At 57.0% G+C, this 21,093-nt stretch overlaps 2 protein-coding genes across 2 annotated transcripts in view; one reads left to right on the top strand and one right to left on the bottom strand.

Annotated features, from left to right (window-relative positions):
• The window catches only part of STX8 (syntaxin 8), an 82,438-nt gene extending 76,491 nt beyond the window's left edge, over nucleotides 1-5,947 (top strand). Inside the window, exon 8 of the mRNA XM_021539077.3 lies at nucleotides 4,607-5,947. Coding sequence (XP_021394752.3) covers nucleotides 4,607-4,674 — 68 coding nt within the window. The 3' untranslated portion in view covers nucleotides 4,675-5,947. The remainder of the gene's footprint in view (nucleotides 1-4,606) is intronic.
• Nucleotides 5,948-7,296: 1,349 nt separating this feature from the next.
• The window catches only part of NTN1 (netrin 1), a 76,315-nt gene continuing 62,518 nt past the window's right edge, over nucleotides 7,297-21,093 (bottom strand). Inside the window, exons 5-6 of the mRNA XM_021539076.3 lie at nucleotides 16,674-16,748; nucleotides 7,297-11,305 (exon numbers count right to left, since the gene is read on the bottom strand). Coding sequence (XP_021394751.1) covers nucleotides 10,977-11,305; nucleotides 16,674-16,748 — 404 coding nt within the window. The 3' untranslated portion in view covers nucleotides 7,297-10,976. The remainder of the gene's footprint in view (nucleotides 11,306-16,673; nucleotides 16,749-21,093) is intronic.

Here is a 21,093-nt window from a genome sequence, read left to right as displayed (position 1 = left end):
CCAAGTTTGGGATTATTGGATTGCTGAAGTCATAAAGGTTCGGATATAAACTCACTCCACGCTGCTCTGGGGCTAATCTGACCTTTGTTTTCTGGTGGTGATGGTTCTCACCCTGCTGGCTTTTAGCCACACTTTGTTTGCCCCCAGCCCCTTCTGCCAGTGACCTGAGGGATCTCCAGCCCTGATCAAAGCTTGTGTTAGCACCAAACCCATCTGTGCACCCCGATGGGAATCCTATCTCCAACCTGAGATGACCAAACCCCACAAAAATGCAATTTCTAGCGCGTGAAATAATGTTGACTGAGGAGTTAATGTGCATAAACAAAGTCTGCACCTTTCTCTCAGATAAATCTTTTTTTGGATCAATCTGGCATTGCATGAACAGCTCCAAATGTGCAATAACTCATCGACCAAGAGTTTTTTCATCTTACATAGGAACGACCTGGGCTTTGCTTTCTTCCAAATAAGGAATTAATAATGCAATAGTTGTTGTTTCCAAGGAGCTCAGCTTTTTCGAGGAGTGCCTTTTTTTCCCCTCCTCTAGACCCGGTGAAACACATGAACATTTGGAGCCTTTAATAACCGCTGGCGGAGCCTGGTCTTGATTTCGGTGAGAACTGCCAATGATTTTGATGTCAGGGCTGCGAGGTACAATTGTAGTGTTGAATTTCTGCAGGCAGAGCAGTTGAAAAGGAAGGTCAAAAGCAATAAGGGCCAGGCTGCTCTGGGCGGGCGGGGGCGGCGGGTAGGGAGCGTTTCCCCGGCCCTCTCGCCCAAGAAAACGTTTGGCTGTCACAAAACTAATAAAGCAAAACCTCCAGAGAGGGGCTGGGAGCTGCAGGTGTACGAATCGGGGCTGTGCTTACACACAAGGCAGCTTCATGGCGTGGGATTTCTGCTCAAGTGCTTCTTAATGCAACACAAATTGAATACCCGGCACGGGGAAAACGACAGAGGGGAAGGATTTTTACGGCTTTTGGGGGAGAAAGAGCTTGGCTCTTTTTTAGGGAACATAAAGGCCAGCGAGATGGATTTCTTGGGGTGCTTGCCATGTGAAAGTAGTGCTTTAGGTATGTGCAGAGGGGTCAGAGCCAGCCTCCGAGCTGGTTCTGTGCTGCCTCCAGCAGCAGGGCTTTGGGCAGGGTTCCTGCCATATATCTGGCAACACGGGCTTAAAATTAACTTACTGAAACAGCAGATAAAATTTGGGCTCTTTAAAACCGTGATATTAAATAGAAGTCCTCGAGGAAAGCAGCTAGGCCTCTTGCTGAAGGCCCCATCCTTGCCCTGCCTCTCTGCTGCCCTATAAAACAACAATTATGTGTTTAAAGTTACTGCTCCGTGTCCCTTATAAAAGAAGACTTATTCATAAACTTCTGGATAGACAGTTCTGTGGGAATCTGACTTCCTTGGCTAAAACCAAGCTGCCTTTTCCAGATAATGTAGTGCTATACAGGCTCTTTAAACTCCGAGCATGCTATTTATTATTATTTATCATCTAAAAAAGACACCAGTGTTGAACCTGGGAGCGACACTGCACTCAAATCAGCAGGAAAGACAGGGAAAGGCCCAAGGACAGCTGCTGTTCCCAGGAATATCCACTGGCAGGGTGCTGGGGGATGCTCAGGGCATTGCCATGGGCACAGCTCATTTTTGGGTGGGATTTGCCAGGTGCAAGTTGGGCATTGTTGAAATGGATTTGGATGCAACCTTGCAGCTTCTGAAGGCAGGGCAGAGGAGCGGGCCCCACTCACATGCACATGCCTTGGGATGTTTTTAATAGGCTGAAATCAGCGTTTGCTGCAGGACCCAGCTGCACGTGGCTGAGTTTGCTCTCTGACATCCCAGTCCTGAGCCCACAGAAGGGCAGCTCACCTAGGAACAGCAGTGCTAACCTCAATTCGGTGTAATTTAACCCTCTCTTTCCATCTCGTGTCTGAAGATGGGATCTCTATTTGGAAAAGCTTTGGTGGGGTGTGGAGCCAGGGACTGGGGGCACGGGCAGAGAAGCAGCTGAGCTCAGCAGTGCCATGCTGTGAGTGCCAGCGTGCCAGGAATGCTGGGGACATCCCCATGGAGCCTGCCCTGGAACTCGGTGGGAGCTGGGAATGTGCTCCCTGCTTTCCTGCCCTGCCCCTGGGAGCAGGATTGGCAGCGGGATCAGCAGTGGGATCAGCAGTGGGATCAGGAGCAGGAGCAGGATCAGCAGTGGGATCTGGAACAGGATCAGGAGCAGGATCAGCAGCTGGAGCCCTGCCCCAGAGCCTTTAGCACAGGCAGATCAGGAGCGTGGCATTTGCTGCATCCTGCCTCAATTATTTGCTCTGTAATTACCCCGAGGTTTGTGCTTCCCACCTTTCCCTGGGATGCAGCTGGGATTTGTATTCCTGGCACTTTTCCTTTCGCATGAGAATCTTTCCTTTGTTCTCTCCCGACTCCTGTTGACTTTAAGAATGGTTTTGATTCCTGAGCGTCTCTTTGAGGCTTTCTTGTCAAAGGGAATATTTATATTTCGTAGCATTTGAGCAAAAAAAGGCAAAGCAGGCAGGGACCTCAGAATGCAGAATTCCTGTCAGATCCTATCCACACTTTTGTGGGAAAGCGTGTGAAACACCCAGGTTTAAAACCTTCAGATCCTTCTACTCTGCTGTTGTGTGGTGCAGATGTGTGCAACATCTGGTGTGTGGAGAGGTGCTGTGGGAAGTGTGTGCTGGGCAGTGTGAGCTCCTGCTCTGCTGTCCCTGGGCTCAGCAGCTCTGCTCCCTGCCCAGCTGGGACAGGACAGCACTTGGTCTTTTTGATGGCTGCAGCTTTTTGGTGCCACTTTTCCTGGGGATGGAAGGAGCTTTGTTTCATTTGCTGTCCCCTCTCTCGCTGCCCTGACCCTGCCCTGCTGTTCCCTCACTCAGCACGGCTCATTAGCAATCCTTTATTAGCCCCCACCTTCCCCTCTTCCTGCTGGGGAATAATTTGGGGTTTATGTGCAGCTTTTCTTGGGACTTGTCAAAGAGTAACGACACCCCATTAACTGCCCTCTGTATCATTACTAATTCACACCTATGGAGTATTTTCCAAGCAGCTGATCTCGGTTGTCTCTTAATTGCTGGAGTCCATAAACTCCGTTACGCTGAAACTGTGTGAAGGATTTGCACCCTCTAAAACTTCTCCCTCCAGTGCAAAACATAACAGAGAACGGGAATGTGGCAGCTTTGTCAGATCTTACTTCTTCTCTGTTTAGGCAAATTATTTGCTTCTGGCCCTTTGAAAACTCCAAAATGTATATTAAGGTGTGAAAAATTTGAGACTAAAAGGGTGAGGGAGTTGTGGCTGTCCAGCCTGGAGAGGAGAAGCCCCAGGGAGAGCTCAGAGCCCTGCCAGAGCCTGAAGGGCTCCAGGAGAGCTGCAGAGGGATGGGGACAAGGATGGAGGGACAGGAGCCAGGGAATGGCTCCCACTGCCAGAGGTCAGGGATGGATGGGATCACAAATGGTTTCAGTTGAGCATAAGAGAAAAAAATGCTGTTGGTGGCAACTCTTTATTTTCCTGGAAAAAAGAATCCTGGCCCCCTGGCAGAGGAACAGTTTCTGCACAGAAAACATGACACTATTTACAAAAAACAGTGTCTAATATCCTTTTCCAGCTTGGAAGGAGGAGTTTATTTCAATACATCCTTTTTTAATTGCCATGAGCTGGACTTGTAAATACTGTAAGTGGTTGAGTAATAGCCCTCAGTGAGCAGAGAGAGGAAGGGACAGGTTTTCCACTCTTGGAACCCTCTGCATTCCCTCAGCTCGGGCAGGGAGACTGCACGCAGCAGATACTGAACACAAATACAAACCTCTTAATTAAAAGATCATTTAAGCCCAGGGGATGCCCCTGGGTGTGATGCCAGTGCCCAGCACAGTGATCCAGCTGGGGGAGGAGTTTGTTTATGGGGGTGGTTTGGGAGGTGGATCCAGGGTGTTCTCACAAAAACATTTCTTCCTTTCCTCTAAAAACTGGAAGAGAAAGAGGAAGGTTCCTGCTGAGAGATGGGGAGTTGAGGAGAGGGGAGGGATCTCATTTTGTACGATCTCATTGGTTGTTAACCTGTGCAGGATCCAGTGGGTTTTGGGGCAGGATGGGGCACATGGGCAGAGGTGGGGCAGGGCACTGTGGGATTCTCTCCAGAGCTGGATGATCCCTGTTTCCCCAAGTCAGGTACATGCCTGAAAGCCAGCCCTGTCTGAAAGCAGGACTACTTTGTGTTGGAAACCATTTCCTGTTGCAGTTTGGATTTCCTCCTGAATAATCCTTTGCCCCCGTGGGATGGTTCAGAGGGATTCTAGCAAAGCTCAACTGGCCTGGCTGTGAGTTAATCACTCCCCTTGATGGTTCCGTGGCAAATGTTCAGGGAGGGAGATCCCCCACGGGCACTGCTGGGAAATCCTGATCTGCAGGGTCAGGAGGAGAAGGAAGCTCTCTGCCAGCCTGGGGTTTGGGTCCAGGTCTCTGCTCAGGTCCCAGTGCGGGCCTGCAGGGGTGAGCAGGGGGAGCAGGAATTTCATCCCAGAAATCCACTGGGGAATGATGAAGGCAGAGCCTGAGCCTTGTTCTGTCCCTGCAGGGATGCTGGTAGTGATCGTGCTGCTGCTCATCGCCATCGCCGTGGTCGCGCTCTGGCCCACAGGATAACCCCGACCCCGCTGGAGCTGCTGTGCCAGGGGGGCTCCAGGGCTCGGGAGGGACCTGCTGAGGGCAGGGAATGAACTGCATCCATCCCTGGGAGTGACTCCACAGCTGGGAACGAACTGCATCCATCCCTGGGAGTGACTCCACAGCTGGGAATAAACTCCATCCATTGCTGGGAATAAACTCCATCCATTGCTGGGAATAAACTCCATCCATTGCTGGGACTGAACCCCACAGCTGGAATAAACTCCACAGCTGGGAATGAACTCCATCCATCCTTGGGAATGAAGCCCACAGCTGGAATAAACTCCAGTGCAGCAGACTGAAGCAGCGCCCACCAGACATCCGCTGTCCCTGGAGGGCCCCTGAGGAGCTCTGTGGGATCCGGGGGATTTTGGTGGGGAAAAGGATTTCACCCCACTCTTCCCACCCTCCTCTGGCACTCAGGCAGCTGCAGCTGTGGGATGGACCCACCTCTCCTGCACCTGGGACACGCTGGTGCTGCTGCCCTGCCTGTCTCGCTGAGCCCAGACATCCCTGGGGCTCCAGACACCGAAATCCAGGCGTGGTTTGAGAAGAGCAACTGGAACAGCAACTGGAGAACAGCAACAGGAGCAGCAGCTGGAACAGCAGCTGGAACAGCAGCTGGAACAGCAGCGTTCCCCTGCCCTGGGCTCCCTCCTTCACAGGAAAGTGCTCCCGGGTTTTCACGGAGCAGCCCTGGGGAATGCTGCATCCCGATTCCCCGGGATGGGAAGGGACAGCCCTGCAGGACCCCAGGGCTGCACGGGATCGCTGCTGACTGGCTCAGTGCTCAGCCCTGGGGAGGTACTGGGGGGTTATTGATCCCCAGGGGCAGGTATTGTGGGGGTTATTGATCCCCAGGGGTAATTATTAGTGGGTTATTGATCTTCAGGGGTAGTTATTGGTGGGTTATTGATCTCCAAGGATGGGAACTGAACAGCAGCAGGACTCAGCCCAGCCTGTGAGAGTGGAGAGCTTTGCCCTCGTGTGCTCCACAGGGGCTCTGCCAGCCTGGCCTCGGGAGATGCACCAGAATTAACATCCTCACTGAGCTCTGGCTCTTCCTTTGACAGCTCCTCAGACCCTTCTACAGCTGAGAGGAAGGACTGCCTATTTCAAAACTAACGAAAAAGAAGTATTAAATGTTTGCTTCTGGCCAAGAGAATAATTATTTTGTTACACATGTCAGTTTGATTTCAGGATTAATTGAGCAAGCAATAAATACTGATTAAAGCTGATCCATTTATATACAGTTTCTCTGTCTGGGGTTTTATTGGTTCCTGTATCTTGTGTTGTCTGTGAATGATTTATCCAACGCTGCCGTATCCTTAGAGCTGGTCTGGAGAAGGAAATAGGCAATTTCTGTCAGACTTTGTGTGTATTATGACAGATCTGTGAGACTTGCACTCACCTGCCCTGGTGGTGCCTCCCTTCACAGCCCTGACCTGGCCCTGGCTCTCATTTCCCTCTGCCCACACATCCAGCACTGCTCTGGGGGTGGAACCAGGGTCTGCTGGTGCTGTCCCCTCTTGACTGGCACAAATCCATTCTTCTCTTCTGGGCTCGGTTTCCCCAGACTGGGGCTGGGCTCTGCCCCTTTGCCCAGGGTTTGGTGGCTGCAGATCCCCTTCAGTCGTCTCCTGGCAGGGTGCAGGGCTTGGCTGGGTGCAGGAGAACAGGGATCCCCCTGGAATGCTGCACTTCCACACTCCCTGATTCCTGGGGTGAGCTCGGTGTGTGGATGGCTCCTCTCCCACGCTGCCGGGTGGGAGCAGGCTGGGAAAACCACTCCAGCTCCAGCCCTCTGTGGGAAAAGCCTCATCCCCCTCTTTCCAGAGCCAGCGTGTCACCTTCGGACAAGTGGCCACCTGCAATCTGGGAAGGCCATTTGCCCCTCGGAGCAGAGGGCTGGCACTTGTGGCCCGTTTGTCTCTGCAATAAAGATCTGACATTTCCGCCCCCGGGATGTTTTTGCATTCATAAATTCCCAGCCCTGCTGAAGGCTCGGCCCAGCTGGGCTGACCCCCAGCGCCTGGCAGCACCTTTTGCCTGGGTGTTTGTCCCTGGAAGTGTTTTGCTGCCTCAGTTCCCCCCACGTCCCCGTGCTGTCGGTGCCACCAGCGCCAGCCCCGCTGGCCCTGGATGGAGCTGGCAGAGCCCTGAGCCTGCAGGGTGGGCAGGGAGGGGCAGCCCTGCCCAGCAGCCCCGGGATGGCACGGGCAGGGCTCCAGAGCGGGGCTGGCAGCGTTCCTGACCCCAGCCCTGGCTGTCCCCACACCTGGCCCCAGCTCCGGGCGGGGTCCCCGAGGTTTTGGCTCTGTCCCACTGCAGGGCACAGCTGAGCCCACAGGGGCTGGTGGGGACCCCCATGCCACCCGCCCACGGTGACCCGGCTGTCCCCGAGGCCACTGGCCACTGCCTGGGGGTGCTGGGCAGGGACAGGGCTGGGGCTGCCAGTCCAAAACGCTGTGCCACCTCAGCCTGCCAAGGGGACACCGACAGACCCAGGGCGTGAGGGGACACCATCATTTCCTTGCTCAGGTCCTTGTCCCACAGGCTCACCGAGCAATGGGGTGGGAGAAAAGCAGAAATTCCTGGAGATTTGTACAGTTTACAAGAGTTTATTCAACTGGTTTCTGACTTTAGTTCTACCGAGGGGGTGCTGAACAGTTATAAGCTCCTTCGGGTCAATTACAGCCAATCTAACAAACAAACAAACAAAAGGGGAAAAAAAAAAGGAAAAAAAAGAAACAACTTGGCAAAACAATAAGAAAATCCACAACTTTTTCACGTGTCATTAAATATATTCATATATAATAACCATAATATATTAGTATGCATTGTAAAGAAACATCGCCCAAAGCAGTCTGCCATGGTCATAACTAAACAACATTTACAGTTCAAGATATTAACAGAAATAATAAAAAAACAAAAATAAAAACCAAAATAAAACAACCCCAAAACGAACACAGGTTTGTGAGGGGAGGAGGCGGGGCGGGGAGGGGGCACGGACACGACGAACGAACAGAAACGAGACCAAGCGACTTGTGTGGGGTGCTACGGTCAGTGATGATTGTTTTGGCATTTCAGCTGCTCTCCGAAGCCTCTCTGAAGGCACCACGGCCCCTCCCTCACCCCGCTGGCCAGGGGTCCCCGCTGCTGTCCCCGGGGATGGTGGCCCTGGCTGGCCCCTCGCTGCCCAGAATGGGCTCGATGGCCCCGAGCTGCCCCCGGCCCTGCAGGGCTTGGGGGGCAGCCTGTCCCTCTGGGGGAGCAGCAGAGGTTCCTGGAGATGTCCTGGAGGTGTCCTGGAGATGTCCTGGAGGTGTCCTGGAGGTTCCTGGAGGTTCCTGGAGGTTCCTGGAGGTGTCCTAGAGCAGGGGTGGCTGCAGGGAGGAGCTGCCCCTGGAGCTGAGCTGGGGCTGTGTGCCCTCCCAGCAGAGGCTGCTCCAGCCCCACCAGTTCCAGGAGCTCGGGGCTGCTGGGGCACACCGAGGGCACCAGGAGTGGAGATGGAGCCAGGGCTTCTCCTGGGCCAGCTGGAAACACCAACCTCCAGCAGGGATGGGGACAGGCCTGGGGACAGGCCTGGGGACGTCCCCCCTGTGCCAGCAGCCAGGCTGCCGTGCCAGTCGCTTCCCTCTGCGCCCCCAGGCTGTGCCAGTGCCCGCAGGTCTGGCCCTGGGGTCAGGGGTGGGGGTCTTCTGCAGCCTCCGGGAGCAGAGGGAGCAGGGAAGGGCTGGAGGGTGTCCCTGGGGGGTTTGGGGTGTCCGGGCTGTGCTTGACAGAGGTGGAAAGTGGGAGTGAGCCTGGGGTGTCCAGGTGTGCTGTGGGCAGTTCCCGAGTGCCCAGGTCCCCTGGCCTTTCCTTCCTGCTCCCCACGTGCAGAACTGGCTTTGGGCTGGATTCTGTTACTTTTAGGCACCATTTGAAGGTTGGGGGCATCCCAGCTACCTGGGGATGTGCTGTCCCCAGCTTTGATGTCCCTTGGCAGCAGCTGATGGTGGCTGCAGCATCCAAGCCCTGTTTTGGGGCTTTAAGCCTCCATTTAGACACTTGAGGTGAGATTTTATCCCTCAGAACCAAGGCTTCACTTCCCTTGGCTGCAAAAGCCTCAGCTCTCCTTGAGCTCCGAGATAAGGAAAACCAAGTCCACTTTGGGAAGGGGAGAACACACAGATTTGGTGGGGGGAGCTGCTTGATGTCCAGGGTAGGATTTTTCTCCTAATACCCAGATTAATTGTGGGGGCCTTGTGGTGGCAGGGGAGGCTCAGCAGAGCTGGGTCCCTCCGGGTGGTGTCTCCAGCAGCCTCCTCTTTGCACCTATTTACATGGCTGCCCTGCTTTATGGTGGTTTATGTCATTATATAAATATTGTCAATTGCTATAAAACAAGGCAAAACCACTGGAAAATGTCATAAAAGAGATGTTTCCAAGTTTCCTAAAAGGAAAAAATAGCAGGGAGGTTTTGCTTTTCACAGCGACTCATGTTTGCTTCTCCTGCAGGTACCGTGCTGCCCCCCTGCCTCCCTGCCACCCTGGATGAGGTGGGACTGGATGTCCCCACTCCCCGTGGGCAGGTGGGGCAGGGGAGCAGCCTGGCACGGGGTCACAGCTGCCAGCCAGTCCTGCCCGCAGGGTGCCCCGGGGAGGATGCTCCAGTCCGAGGTGAGGCAGCCTCCGCTGTGCTCAGGGCAGTAATGGCTGGAAATTGGGAATTTTAAATTGGCCGTTTGCTCCACCAGCAGGAGGAGCAGAGCTCCAGGTGGGTCACACCTTGCTCCTGGCTGAGACCCCTTCCCTGTGTGGGCTCTACCCAGGCCAAGCCTCAGAGCTCTGCCCTGGCCCCACTGCCCTTGCAGACAGTCCCTGGCACCCTCTGCTCCCCGCTTTGTCTCCAAGAATTCCACAGGGATATTGGGGGGCTGCAGCTCCAGAGGGAGCGAGAGCAGCGCTGCCGTGGGTTTGGAAGAGCTGCCCGAGTCTGGGAGTGAAAGCAGTGAGCAGCCAGGAGCTGGTGTCACCTGCAGGGATTTCCCACCACCAGAGGGTTCCTGGGGTGCTGCAGCAGCAGAGGGGACTAAGCCCATGGAGGGGGTTCAGGGCTGGCCACAGTGGAGATTCAGGGACTGAGACTGGCAGGATCTTCCAGGGCACTTCATGGGAACTGGATGCCAGCTCATTTTCTGTCAGGTCCGGTGTTTCCTTGGGGATCCTGGTTATTGACTCCTTGCCTGTAAATGGGTGGCTGGAGGGGGACAGGGCACCCTGAGGGCTCACACTCCTTCCGTGTGGTGGGGGCAGCACCCTCAGGGTCAGGGGCTGAGCACGGAGCCATTCCCAGAGTTCTGCACAGCAGGAAGTCACCCACCACCATTATCCCCTCTTGGCTGTGCCTGAAGTGGACCCTGAGCACCATCACGGCTGGAGGCCTCGGCCGCCCCAGGCACCACCGGCTGGTGGCCACGGCTGTCGGATACCAAAGCCCTCCAAGACCCCGTCCGCCGACCCTCGGCTCTGTCCTCAGCAAAAGTCTCGGTTTAGTTTCCTCTACAAGAACTGTCTCAGTCAGCCTAAGTTGCAGATACGTGTTTTGGGGATGGGGGTTAATTTCCAGCGGTGCTGTTGATTAGTTTCTTACAGGGTGGATGTGCCCATGCCTTGCTTTGGAGGCAGCAGATGTTGGCAGCTGGAAGGCAGTTTGGTGTCTCTGAGTTCTTCAGCAACGGGACAGGAGGGAGCTGGGGGGCCCCGGGTGCTGCACGCCCGCACCCCGCTCGTGGGTGTCTCTGTGTGTGCAGTCAGGTTTTTGTTGGGTCCTCTTCAATTCTCTTGGATTTTGGTTAGGTCCTCTTGGGTTCTGTTGGGTCCTGTTAGGTTTTATTGGATCCTGTTGGATCCTGTTGGGTTCTGTTGGGTCCTGTTAGGTTTTATTGGATCCTGTTGGGTCCTGTTGGATCCTGTTGGGTTCTGTTGGGTTCTGTTGGGTTTTATTGTGTCCTGTTGGGTCCTATTGGGTCCCGTTGGGTTCTGTTGGGTTTTGTTGGGTCCTGTTGGGTCCTGTTGAGTCCTGTTGGGTCCTGTTGGGTCCTGTTGAGTCCTGTTGGGTTCTGTTGGGTCCTGTTGGGTTTTGTCTTCCCTGGAATACGAGGTGCAAGCCCAGCACCCCCCAGCCGTGGTCGCTGCCCCCCGTTCCCCCAGCCCGCCCTGGCAGCCGGTCCCTGCCCGCCCCAGCTCTACACAAAGCAGCATGCACAGTCAGTCTCTGCCTCTCTCCTCCTTTAGGCTTTCTTACACTTGCCCTTCTTCTCGCGCTGCTGGAACTTCCGCAGCCGCCGGGCCCACGTGTCCCGCCACTGGATCACCAGGCTGCTTTTGTCCGCAATGATGCCGCTCTGGTCGGGAGAGTCCTCGTTGTTGCCCAGCAGCAAATACTTCTTCATGGGCTTGATTTTGGGGCACTTGCAGGCGATGTCCTTGGAGTGGATCCACAGGGTCTGGTCTCCGCGCCGGATGCGGTTGCTGCCTTGTTTGTAGACGGAGATGATGTTCACCGTGAACTTCCACCAGTCCGCGTTCTTTTCTGCTTTCAGGATGTGGATCTGGACAGCTGGAAAAAAATGACACAGGCAAGAGAGGAGAAGGTATTAGTGTTTGGGGGTGAGGAGAAAACGGGCTTTGAGCCCAACCTGATGGGCTGTGTGAAGAAGAGGCTTTTTGCAGCAGCCAAGGGCTGTGGATGGCCCACAATGCTGTCCCCAGGCCACCCCCAGGAGCAGGAGCAGCCAGGGCTGCATCTGAGGGTCTCAGCAGAGCTCCCCAGAGCACCACAGGCTCGGGAGCTGCTCTCCAGCTCTGCGCCTGGCAGAGGCCCTGCAGCACCTCTGCCAGGGCAGCGCTGGGGAGATCTCCTGGTGTCCTGGCAGAGCACGGGGACACCTCCAGCTCCACAGCCGGCGGGAGGACAGCCCTGAGCCTGCACAGGGTGCTGCTGGTGATGATGGTGATGATGATGATGATGATGATGATGGTGATGATGATGATGTTTTCCAAGCCCATGGCAGGTGCTGTGTAACCTCCTCTGGAGCCATGGACTGAGCAAAGCTCTGCCCTTGCTCTTTCCTGGAACAGGGCTGAAAATCAGCCTCCAGGACATCACCTTCCCCAGGCAGGGCCCACCCAGCCCGCCCGGGTTTGTTTGCCAGCTCTGGGTGTGGAATCCCCACCAGAGGGAAATCCCAGGTGAGGATGGCCTGGCTGGGGGAGCAGGCAGGGGCCAGGCTCTGCACAGGCAGCACAAGCACAAAGAGCTTTTTTAGCCAAATCACTGAGCTTTTCCCTTTTCCCCCAGTGCTCCCTCCATGCCCTGGCAGCTGTAAACCCCTGCCCACTCACCTGCCTGCCTCAGCTGCCCGCCTGAGCTCCAGTGGGGCCAATCCTGTTTGTATAAATTAACAGAGGGAGAAGAAGCTCCCAGAAAGCTCAGTGAAAACTCCGCTACTTGCCTTGTGACAGTCCAGTTACAAGGGTTGGTTGTGGAGGAGCATCCCCTTGTCTCTAAACCCAAGTGATTCCAGGCTCTGGGAGGAAGCAGAGCTCTGCAGCCCAGCACAGCTTTTTAACACGTTGCAAAATATATGGGGTATTTTTTTTCAGAGCGTGTCATGGAGGCCAGATGCTTTCATTAAAAAAAAAAAAAAGGAAAAAGGAAAAAAGGAAAAAAAACAACCCTAAGCTCTGACCATGTATTTCCCTGTCTGGTGTGAAGGTAACAAAATGTGAGGAGTAGCCAATTTTTATTTTTTGGAAACAAATCTTTCCAAAAAAGCTTAAACCTTTGACCTGCCTGGGTCCACACTGACAAAATGGAGAAAATGAATGAAAAGGAACTGGAGAGAGGTGGTTACAGGAAACTCTGCTCTAAAACACACAGTCTGTATTTTTTTTTTATGTCAAGGCCCCTGTCTCTTATTTTTTCCCTTTTTATTAATGAAGTGGAAGGAGTGAAAGCTTTGAGGAAGGCTTGGCTGCTGCAGGCACAGCTGCCTGCCCTGACAGCCGATTTCTGCCCAGAGTTCCCTCCAGGAGCTCAGATCCTCCTGAGCTGGTTTGGAGCCCAGCTCTCGGGGTGCTTGCCTGGCTGCTCCAATGTGAGGTGGGGCCGGCATCTCCCAGGGGACATGGACACGCAGAGAGGCAGAAACGGGCCGGGATGAATTTCGGAAGCACCTGAGCTGGATTTAAGGATCCCTTCCCATGAAGGAGGGTTCAGTCCCTTCCTGATCTGGGCTCTGGCCCGGCTGTGCCCCCCATCCTAAGCTGCTCTGGGGCGTGGGGCGGTTCTTCAGCTGCCCTCTCCTGGGACAGCTGGGCTTGTGCTGAGCTCCTCTCACTGCTGGTGTCCCCTGCACCTCTGTCCCTCTCTGCAGCCCTGCACCTCTGTCCCCTCTCTGTACCCCTGCAGGACTGTCCCCTCTCTGCAGCCCTGCAGGACTGTCCCTGGGCAGCTCACGAGCAGCAAAGGGCCTGGGGACTGCAGGGGACAGGAGAGGGACAGGACAGGGACAGGACAGGGACAGGAGGACAGCAGGGTCCTGCTGAGGGCAGGGGCTGCCCCATGAACCACATCCCACCTGACACTGATGCTCCTGGACCACAGACCCCACGTGGATGGTGCCTTCCAGCCCTCCCCACGGTTTGGTTCCTGGCCAGCAGAAGGTGGCTGAGCGGTCCCCAGGCCGGGGAGGGTCCCTGGTCCCCTCCTGCATCCCCAGAGCTCAGGGCTGCTCCCGGCTCCTCCAGGCCTGGCTGGGAGCCTCCAGCCACAAGAAAGCCCCAAAGGCTGGAAGCTGCAGATGAAAGCCCAGGGGTGGATGGTTTGATGTTAATAAAAACAAAACCCAGCCCAAAGCCTCAAAACAGCCCTTGAGGGCAGCTGCTGAAGGCTGAAAGCAAAGCAGTGCCCTGCAGCATTCAGAGCCCGTGAGCCAGGGCCCCAAATGCTGAGGCTGCCGTGAAAACAGGGAGGCTGGGGAAAACCTAATTATTTCATTCATTTTTCAATTCACATTTGGGGTTTGTGCTAAATCTCCCGAATTCAAGGCTTCCCCTGCTAAGGCTGACTCAGGGCTGGGCTGCAGGGCCAAATCTGTGCATCCTGTTGTGGAGTCCTGGAGCATCACACATATCCCGTGCACGGAGCTGCCTGGGGGGCTGCACTTTGGGGCCCATCGCTGTGCTGGCCCCTGGCAAGATCCCAGGAGTGGCAGAGGGAGCAGAGCAGTCGGAGGGTGTTTAATACGGCCAGGTGGAAGGGCGTGCAGGGGACAGGGGTGGCAGGCACAGATGTCCCAGTGCAAGGAAGGCTCTCCAAAGGCCTGGCTCCCCTCTCACTGCACGAGTGGAGTGGAGTCCATGTGGATTTTATTCCAACCAGCAGCAAAAGGTGACCCCGACACCATCTGGGTTTGGGAATGTAAAGGGCTGGCTCCTCGCTGGAGCAAAGTGTTAAAATGTGATTTCCCCCCCCCCCCTTTTTTTCAGTTTTTAATTTATTTGGCAGCGGCTTTGCCTCGCTCTGGTTGCCAATTTCCTACTGGTTTAATATTGGAGATTTATGATCCCTAATCCCTGGGTGTGCCCTGGTGCTGGGGGACCCCTCGGTGCCCCGGCTCTCCCTCAGCACGTGGCTGCAGCAGGGCCTGCTCAGCTCCAGGAATGGCATTTCCCCACCTTCCAAGCAGTGCAAGGGGCTCTGAGTGCCGGGTTGGTGCTTTCCCCCTCCCTTGGCTTTTTTTGGGGATTCGGGTTTTTCTGCCCCTCCCTCCCTCTTTTCAAGCTGCCTTTTGAAAACACATTTTGCTTTTTTCCAGCAGCCCCTGCCAAGCTCCTCTCGACAAAGGGGGTGACTAAGAGAAGGCTCCGCTGAAGGAAGGATATTTTTACTTTTTTTTTCCAAGAAAGGGCAATGTGAGCAGATGATCTCACCTTTCAGATGAGGATTCTGTTCCTCAGCCCCATTCCCTGCTCAGGGCTGAGGGGATGCAGGGCTGCCGTGGGGCGATGCCCGGGACCACAGGGCTGGCACAAAACCATTCCAGCATCATCCCTGTGCTGCAGCACAGGCAGCTCAGCATCAGGGCCAGCACGGAGATTTAAAAGCTCCAGGTTTCCTTTAGCACAGTCACACCCCAGAGAGAGCGGGAACATCCCCAAAATCGGGCAGAAAAAGTGGCACCTGAGGGAGTACAGGCTGCTCACATCCCACCTGCTCTCATCAGACACCCCCTCTCCTTTTGGGAATCTCCACCCTGGGCGGGTTCAGCCGGAATCCCTTCTGCTTCCCCGGGATTTCAGCGCCCCCAGCCCAGCAAACCCCTCCTCCCTCGCTGCTTTTCTGGGAGCTGAGCGGCCCTGCGCTCCCCACGCAGCCAAAAAAGCCCAGGAGAAGCTTTTCTGCCTCTGCTCCTGCCTCCCCCTCCCCGGATCTCCCGGCCTGCCCTCCCCGCGTCCTGTTGCACTCCAAATATTTGCACCCAAACCCATCTCACAGGGAAAAAGCCCGAATTAAAATAAAAAGAAAAAAAAAAAACACAAACACGACAAAAACAAACAGATACGAAAAATAAATAAGGGAAAATACCCCCTTTGAAAGGCTGAATGAAGCGGGGAGCTAAAAAGCCCCATTGAGGAGCGGGGCGGATGATAGCTCCCGATTGAGGCCGCGGGAGAAGGAACTCTGCTCAAGCTAATTAGGGCCTTTTAGGACATTCAGGCCAGCGATGCCAGCAGAACGGTGAGGAAAAGAGCCTCCTAATTGGCTTCCTGCTGGGGTGTCAGCCCCGAAGTCTTTATTATCCCTCCCTGCACCTTTTCAACCCTTTCTTCCCTCCCCGGCCCTGCTGACAGCCTGGGCTGCCCCGGAGCGCTCACCCCGCTGCCTCAGCGCCCTGGTTTTCCTCAAATAAGGAATTGGGGCTCCCTGGGGCTCTGGGGGACCCCCCCCGGCCAGGAGGGTCGGGGGAGAGCAACCCTGGGATGTGCTGGGACAGCATCCCCGACCTGAACCCCCAGCACGGCCTGGCGGAATGAGGGGATGCAGAAGGGAAAGGGAAAGGGAAAGGGAAAGGGAAAGGGAAAGGGAAAGGGAAAGGGAAAGGGAAAGGGAAAGGGAAAGGGAAAGGGAAAGGGAAAGGGAAAGGGAAAGGGAAAGGGAAAGGGAAAGGGAAAAGCTCTCTGCAGCTCCCCCAGTCACTGCTCCAGCGGCACTTCGTCCCTGTTCATTGGGATCTCCTGCCTGAGACACCTCCTGAGTCCCCCACACCTCCCCAGGGTCTGCAGGAGCCACAGAGCAGCCCTAAAGAGACCCGAGAGTGTCACCCAAAATTCCAGCAGAGCTGAGGGTGAGTGTCACCCAAACCTCCAACAGAATCAGGTGTGAGTTGTCACCCAAAATTCCATGAGAGTCGAGTGTGTCACCCAAAATTCCAACAGAACCCAGTGTGAGCGTCACCAAAACCTCCAGCAGAACCAGGTGTGTCACCCAAACCTCCAGCAAAATGGGCTGTGTCACCCAGAATTTCAACAGAGATGAGTGTGAGTGCCACCCAAACCTCCAAGTGATTGGAGTGTGATCTGTCCCAGGGCTGCACCACACCCTGAAGTCTCCTGGGAATTATGGGGGGATTGGATCCAGGTGACAGAGAACTGCTTGCTGCTCATTGCCACAGCAAAATACATTTTAAGTATTTTAAAACCACTGGGAAGCACTTGGAAAATAGGAGACTCCTGCAGACGCTGGGACAGCCCCCAGACCAGGGTCCGTGGTGTGCTCATCCCAAGTGGCACACGGCATCGCTGCCCATCGCTGCCTCTCCAAACGTGGCCAGAACCATCCCAGAAGCGCTCGGAGCCCGGCCCGGGCTTGGCTGGCGGCCCTGGGGATGCTCCTGCCTCACACAGGGGCCAGGCACACTCACCATAGTCCTTCTTACAGTACTTCTTCATGTTGATCTTCAGCTTCCCCTTGGAGGCTTTGCAGTACGAGTCACAATCTGCAGGAGAGAGGGGGAGGGCAAGAAAACATTAACAAAACAAATTAGCCTGCAAATGAAGAAAGCGCTGGGGGAAGGGGGGCGGCTCCAAGCCGCAGCCTGCCGTGAATAAGCAGCGTGCCTGTGATATCCATCTGCCGGCCCGAGCGGGCATTGAGAAAAACCTTCCTTTCTAAAGAAAGCTGCTGACAAAGGAGCCCGTCCTCCCTCCGCCTCCCCGGCCGCCTCTGTCTTCCTGGGAGACCCCGGGGCCTCCCTTATTGTGCCACCCAGGGCTTTTGAGAGCCACACAGATTCCCGCTGTTCTCCAGAGCCGGCTGGAGCCCGCCCGGAGCCCACAGAGGCCCCATTGTCACCCCTAACCCGGGCCATGGCAGCCTCTGGCATTCACTGCCAAGAGATTCGGGCCGGGGTCACCCTGCCACAATGCGGGTCGGAGAGGAAATTAGCGGCCCATGAAGCATCAGCAAAGCCTTTTGGTGTCCACTCTACTGAAGTGTGCAAATAAAGTACCCCAGTAGGAACATTTCATTTCCAATGGGCCCCCACTGCTGGGACACGCTGGCCTGGCACGGCCCCCTGGCACCGCCACCGCCGCTGGCCACGGGCCACGGGCACGGAGCCTCGGGGACACCGAGCCCTGCCCCGGGCACGGAGCCCCGGGGACACCGAGCCCTGCCCCGGGCACGGAGCCCCGGGGACACCGAGCCCTGCCCCGGGCACAGAGCCCAGGGGACACCGGGCCCTGCCCCGGGCATGGAGCCCCGGGGACACCGAGCCCTGCCCCTGCCACGGGCACAGAGCCCCGGGGACACTGAGCCCTGTCCCTGCCACGGGCATGGAGCCCCGGGGACACTGAGCCCTGTCCCTGCCACGGGCATGGAGCCCCGGGGACACCGAGCCCTGTCATGGGCACGGAGCCCCGAGGACACCGAGCCCTGCCCCGGGCACGGAGCCCCGGGGACACCGGGCCCTGCCACGGGCACGGAGCCCCGGGGACACCGAGCCCTGCCATGGGCACGGAGCCCCGGGGACACCGAGCCCTGCCCCGGGCACGGAGCCCCGGGGACACCGAGCCCTGCCATGGGCACGGAGCCCCGGGGACACCGAGCCCTGCCCCGGGCACGGAGCCCCGGGGACACCGAGCCCTGCCCCGGGCACGGAGCCCCGGGGACACCGGGCCCTGCCCCAGAGCTGCTGCCCTGCAGGTGGGCAGTGCCCTCGGGGAAAGCCCCAGGGCAGCAGGGCCGTGCTGAGCCCGTCCTGTGCCAGCTGCCAGGACCGGGGTGGGCTCACGGCCGTGCTGCCCGTGCACAGCCACGGCTCCTCGGCACCCACAGAACGCCCTGGCTGAGGGACAAAGGGCACGGCTGTCTGCAGCAGGACGCCTTGGCACAGTCACGGCCCTTGGAGGCCTCCATCGCTCCCAGCAGCGTCCTTCCCCAGCCGCTGCTGGGCACAGCTGGGGAACCTGCTGGAGTGCCCTAGGCTGTGGGGATGGTGGTACTGCTGCTGGCATGCCATGGCCAGCTGACACCGGGTGCCAGGACCATGAGGAGCCCCCTCAGCACCAACACCCATGACCCCCGGGTGCCCCAGCCGCTCTGGACGTGGCCAAGCAGAGTCCCCAGTTCAGCCCCATGGCTCCCTGCAGCTCCTGCTCCTCAGGAGAGACCCTCAGGCAAACCAGGCTTCCTGCTCTTCCAGCACGACCCAGCCAGGCCAAACCCAGCCCAAACCCCGTGATCTTCCTCCTGCAGGAGCCCCAGCTGAGGCCTGTGCCCAGCTAAGCCCAGCCAAGGCCACTCCAAACCTGACGGCTGAGGGCTTCCAGGAGAGATGGGGGCAGCAGGATGGGCCCAGCTCCATCCCTCTGTGCTGCACAAGTGTGCCCTGCTCAGGGGCAGCTCCGTGCTGCTCACCCGGCTGCTGTCCTGCCCGTCCTGCTGGCCCTGGCAGGGCGCAGCTGTCCGCACAGACCTGGCACTCCCGGAGCTCCTCAGCCCGTCTCAGTCCCTGAGACCTGGCACTGAGACCTGGCACTCAGACCTGGCACTCCCAGAGCCCCTCTCAGCCCGTGTCCAGCCCTGGTGCAGGACAAACCTGCAGGACAAACCCACGGTGCCTCCCAGCCCTGCTCCCGGAGCAAATCCCAGCGCAGGGCACAGCCCTGGCTGGGTTCGGGCCCTGGGTGGGTTCGGGCCGGCCCTGGGTGGGTTCGGGCCCTGGGTGGGTTCGGGCCGGCTCTGGCTGGGTTCGGCCCGGCTCTGGCTGGGTTCGGGCCGGCCCTGGGTGGGTTCGGGCCAGCCCTGGCTGGGTTCGGGCCCTGGCTGGGTTCGGGCCGGCCCTGCATGCCCGGCCCGGGCAGCTCCAGGCTCCGATGAGCCGAGCGCAGGGCGGCAGAGGCCGCTGCTCTCTCAGAGCAGGTGGCGGCGGCTGCTTCTGCTTCGTGTCGCTCGCAGCTCGCTAAAACGTGTCAGCACAGCCTTCAGCAGCTTTGCAGCTCAGCCCATCCCCTTGATAGAGCTAATTCTCTGGCTGGGCAGAGGATTTTCACAGCTAAACACCTTCTTTGTTTCGCTTAATTTCTTTCTTTCTTTCTTTCTTTCTTTCTTTCTTTCTTTTTTAATTTCTTTTCTGTTTAAACTTCTCTGGTTCGGGGGTTGTGTGGGGCTGCTGCGATGAGGCTGAGAGCTGCAGGGTGCTGAGGGCTCCTGCCGTGATTCCTTAGTGGATCCTGCGCTGATGCTGCCGGGGCCGGGCAGCAAGGAGGTGCCGAGTGTTGCTGCAGGGAAGACCCTGCACAGGCACCTCCTGCTGCACTCTCAGTTCCAACATCAGCTCTGAGCCGCTGCAAAGCCACATGTCGGAACGGAAATTAAAGGCCCCTTGATTCTGACATGATAGAGCGATTAAAGCCACATTTCTTGGCCTGGATACCTCACTGGAAATGCAGATATAAGGCTTAGATCCCCAAGGGGATTCAGATTTCTAATCCCAATTTATGCAGCTAAATTCGTATTGATTTCCCTCAGGTAGGGCCCTAAATGCCTTTGTGGGCTGCGATCCAAAGTGGAGGTGTTGTGGCTTAGGGGGGAGCCTGAGCCCTGCACTCGGGGTGGGGGGCGTTCTGCTGCCCCCCTCCAGGGGCTCTGCTCTCTGGGGCTCTGCAGGTCGGGCTCTGGCTGCCCACAGCTCCTGTTGTCACTGGGTGCAACCAGACTGAGCCACTAAGTGAAGGTGCAGCCCCAGATACCAAATCCTACTCTGTGATTCCTTGAGCAGAGTGAGCAGGACTGAGAAAACAGGAGTGGGGTGTGCCTGGGCTCCCAGACACCCCCAGAGTGGCTCAGGGCAGAGCAGCAGGGCTGCTGTGGTTTGCTGCAAGGCAAGGGGAGGCTGTGGAGAGCAGCTTTTGGGTTCCTGCCCTTTTCTCTCCCTCCCCAGTTACTGGTCAGAGCTCCTGTGTGCTTGAGCTGCCCCTTGCTTCCATCCCAAAGAATTATTTTAGCATCTCCTCCGTCAGTGCTGGGATGACTGCTGGAGTCGTTTGGAGCTCCAGCCCTGCCGGCTCGGGCCTGTGCTGAGCACAGGTTCTGAGGGAGGAGGGGAGCTCTGCTGGAGCCCTCTCCTTTCCCAGGGAGCAGGGCGCAGGTTCCGCAGCCTCTGGCTCACGGTGACCTGGGGGATCACTGCTGTAATTGAATTTGTGCAGGACTCCACCGGGAAGCTTTGTCTCAGAGCTGGCGGCTTTAATGTAAAGAAGCTTTAATGAAATAGCAAAGCTAAGGCAGAGAATCCTTCCCAGGTTATTCATTTCAGCAGTGGCATCGCTTGTCCTGTGCTTTGCTGCGCCCTTGTCTGGCCGCTGAGTGGACTAGGGGCTGTTATCACTCAAGTGGCTCTGGTATCACTAATTGGCTCTTCTCCTCTCACCTGGCCATGACCCAGCTGCCCTGCACGATGCCCTTTGCAATTACCATGTGCAAATGAGTGCCCTTCATCCCTGGCCAGCTGCAGGACAGCTGGTGTCCCCAGCAGGGTGGCCTTGGCTGTTCCTGCAGCATGGACAGGAGCTGGAGCGGGGAGCCACATCCCTTCCAGGCCGTGGAGCTGGGATGAGCTGGGGCTGGGCTGTTCCAGACAGGGATTCCAGGGCCCTGCATCTGCCCCCAGAGGGTCTGTGCCCAGCCCTGGTGCCCAGCAAGCCCCTGGCACTGGGTGCTGCTTAAGCAAGTGCCCGTGGTCTGTCCTTGCAGGGAGCAGCGTCCCCAGGAGCTGGCCGGGGCTGTCCCAGCAGCTGAGGGGTCTGTGACCAGCCTGCCGAGGCAGAGGCACCTGCTGG

This window comes from Lonchura striata, chromosome 18 (genome assembly GCF_050655825.1).
Source record: "Lonchura striata isolate lonStrDom1 chromosome 18, ASM5065582v1, whole genome shotgun sequence".
Taxonomy (NCBI): Eukaryota; Metazoa; Chordata; class Aves; order Passeriformes; family Estrildidae; genus Lonchura; species Lonchura striata.
Note: the sequence above shows the minus strand (reverse complement) of the source record. Positions and strands in the feature narration are given on the sequence as shown.